At 42.0% G+C, this 3,100-nt stretch overlaps 1 protein-coding gene across 1 annotated transcript in view; it reads left to right on the top strand.

Annotated features, from left to right (window-relative positions):
• The first annotated feature begins 2,210 nt into the window (after positions 1-2,210).
• Positions 2,211-3,100, top strand: part of KIFAP3 (kinesin-associated protein 3) — a 209,250-nt gene continuing 208,360 nt past the window's right edge. Inside the window, exon 1 of the mRNA XM_012657714.1 lies at positions 2,211-2,250. Coding sequence (XP_012513168.1) covers positions 2,219-2,250 — 32 coding nt within the window. The 5' untranslated portion in view covers positions 2,211-2,218. The remainder of the gene's footprint in view (positions 2,251-3,100) is intronic.

The following is a 3,100-nucleotide window of genomic DNA, read 5'->3' as shown; positions in this document are numbered from 1 at the left end:
TTCCAAAAGGGTTACATTAAATGCTTAATTCTTTCCTTCAATTACCAATTTTCAGAGTAAAGATCTAATCTAGCAGTTGCCTTCAGTGAAAGTGGGGTTTTCCCCCCTTTTTTTCTATGTTGTTGAGTGTCATTATGGGTTCAAATTTTAATTTAGTGTATTAAATGAACCCTAGTAATTATTCTTGTTGATACTCGAATTCTCTCAAATTGACTAGTGTCTTTTTTACACAATCTCATTAGTCTTTCAGTATTTCCTTATTTTCAAGCATAAAATATTTGTGGCTCATCTTGCTCTTTTCCTGCTACAGACTGAAAGCTTCTCTACTTCAGTCCTGGTTTCAGTTTATCTGCTTATTGCTCTGTACTTCAGCCTTCTCTTCCTTTCTGGGCTCTGGGCATTTCCTCTTGGTTTTTGTTCTTGCTGCTGTTTTTTTTCAAGCTCAGGTACCCATTTTTTCAATGCCAAATATTTATTCAGTGCCAACTATGGGCTAGGTGCCATACTGGGGATGCAGAAGTGAACAAAAATTCTCTGAGTCAAGGCGCTTACATCGCAAGAACACTTGTAATATCAGCTCTGCATTTCAGAGTACATTTTGTGCTTCCAATTTTAGGTACTGAAGATGTTTAAAATAATCTAGCCTGCTATATTACTGTTAAAGGGGATGGATGATAATTTGTAAAATTTTACATCAGTTTGCAGAATGAATATTGGGAAGAACACAGAAAATAGGAAGTCCAGTTAGTAAAGAATTACAGTACTCCAGGTATGAAGTGGTTAGACTACTGGCAGAAGTGAAAATGGAGAAGAAAAGCTGGATTTCAAGAATATCTTGAAGGAAGAGAAGATAATATTTTGTAACAGTTTAATAAGAGGGCATGACACAGAGGAAGGAGTCAAAATTAGCTCCAAATTTTCTTCCCTGATATATGGAAATAATGGCTATAACACTGACAGAAATAGTGCAGCTGGTGCAAATGGATGGGCAGATAAAAATAATAGCTTTTGGACTTTAACTCTATATTTAATATTGCATGCAGTGTATTAGCATGGTGTTTTATAATCTATAGTTGCATCAACTTACTGCATTTGAAAAAAGCAGCAGAACTATGTTCGTATGTCTCAAGGTAACTGAAAATATAGAACTAGAAGACAGTATAAGTAACAGGATTATAGGTTAGGAGTGGGAGTGGAGGTGCTTTCTTTGTATCTCTAGAATCTGGTTTGTGTTTGGCACACAGCCAGTCCTCAATTAACATTTACTGAATAAATGAATCTAGGTCATTTGCATACATGGGATAGCTGAGCCCAAGGGAATAGGGAATAGATCTTAAAGCAAAGGACATTTACTTGCTATGATTAAAAAACAGCCCTTCTATGCCCTGCATTGCAAACGATTGCTCGCAATTGTTTTTGGAAGAAACAATTCCAATGTACCTTGAGTTAGGAATAATTAGTAAAGGAACTGGAATTTCAGGAGCTGTTTTTTGGGGATGGGGTGGGAGTGCATTCTAGATTTAGCATATCAAAGTTAAAGTGACAGATTTGCCATTTTCAAAGTTGATATTAATTATATCCATTTTATACAAAGGTCAGACTATCTCCACAAGTTAGCGAGCTTCTCACTGCAATCAGTGCAATATCTTCTCCACAGTGCTCCAAAATAGAAACATCGCTTTATAGGTTATTAGCCAAAGACTTGACTGCTCTTAGCATTCGCTAACTAAAAGGTTAAACGGATTCTCCCCCCTCCTTTCAAGCTCGGGATCTGATATTTCAATTCTGCAGACTTGAGCACCCCTTTCTCATCCTCAAGAGGGCGGTGACTAGGGAGCCACTCCTTAACCACAGACCCTCAAAGCAGCACCAAAATCTCCCCGCCCGCCTCCTGGGTGCGTCAGATTAGTCTCAGGGGCCGGCGCCTCAGACTGAGTCTGCGCATACTGCTAGTGAGCAGGAAGCGCATGCGCCTTGGTGCAGGCCCGGCAGAGGCCACTCTGGGCGGGTCTGGGCAGCTCCGGTGTTTTGGGGCCCAAGAGTGGGAGGAGCCGGAGGCCTCACCGTGGTAACCACAGCGCCGCTGCCGCCCCGCCTTGCAGGCCTTAGGACTGTCATCGCCTCTGGGTGTGAGGGTACTTTGGCCACTGTCCCCGGAAATAGCCCCGCCGGCCTCTCTCAGATACCCCATCCTCCCCACGCCGCCGTCGCCGCCGCCATGCAAGGGGAGGACGCCAGATACCTCAAAAGGTGACGACTCCCCTAGGCTCTGTTCTACCCTCTTTGCTGGGGCCCATAAGATGTTCTTGGGTTGGCTGTGAGATGCCACTAGGCTAAGCTAGTTTAGAAGAGGGGTTGGGAGGCAGGGACAGAAGACATGGAAAGGGAAGGAGAAAGATGAATCTAGAAAAAGAAAGAGAGAGCCCTGCAGGGTTTGAGGTCCTCGAGCCTCTTGCATGATTTGGCGGGACCCTGACAGCTTTGAGAGGTGGTTTCCTTGATACATTATATTATTCCAGGGGGAGAGGGAAGTATGGCAAGGTAAACTGCGTCTTCCTTTTTTTTTTTTTTTCTTTTCCTCCTCGCAGACTCTCCATTTTCCCATAATAGATAAATCCGTGGGAGCCTGGGAAAGAAGTCTTCCGGTGCTTCCGCTTTCTGTCCCCAGGTTGGGGTTCACTGCCTTGGGGTTTTGAAATGAAGGGGAAAGAAATGGTGGCTTCTATTTTGTGGAAGGCTGGATTGAGCTGTTTTCCAGCCTATTTCTACTTTCCTCATCCATTCCATCCATTTGACTGTCACATATACTGTATAATTTTTGTTAGGAGATTCATAATTACCAAGAGGTTTGTTCAGGAGCTTGATGTAAAACAGGCCATAATTTCTTTTAAATATGTGTAGTATCAATTACTCTTTTTAAAAAATTGTAATCTTTTTGGAGAATTTGAATTCTGGCAAAGATCAGATCACTCCTGATCAAAAAAAGATACTCTCACTAGACTAAGAGTTAGCAGTGATCCAATAGAAAAACATCTTAATTTGGACTTTCCATTTTAAATTAAGTGCCTGTTACTGATTCAGTAAATACCCTGGAAAATTT

This window comes from Propithecus coquereli, unplaced genomic scaffold (genome assembly GCF_000956105.1).
Source record: "Propithecus coquereli isolate 6110/MARCELLA unplaced genomic scaffold, Pcoq_1.0 Scaffold56, whole genome shotgun sequence".
Taxonomy (NCBI): Eukaryota; Metazoa; Chordata; class Mammalia; order Primates; family Indriidae; genus Propithecus; species Propithecus coquereli.
The sequence above is the reverse complement of the archived record's forward strand: the minus strand, read 5'-3'. Positions and strand labels throughout refer to the sequence as shown.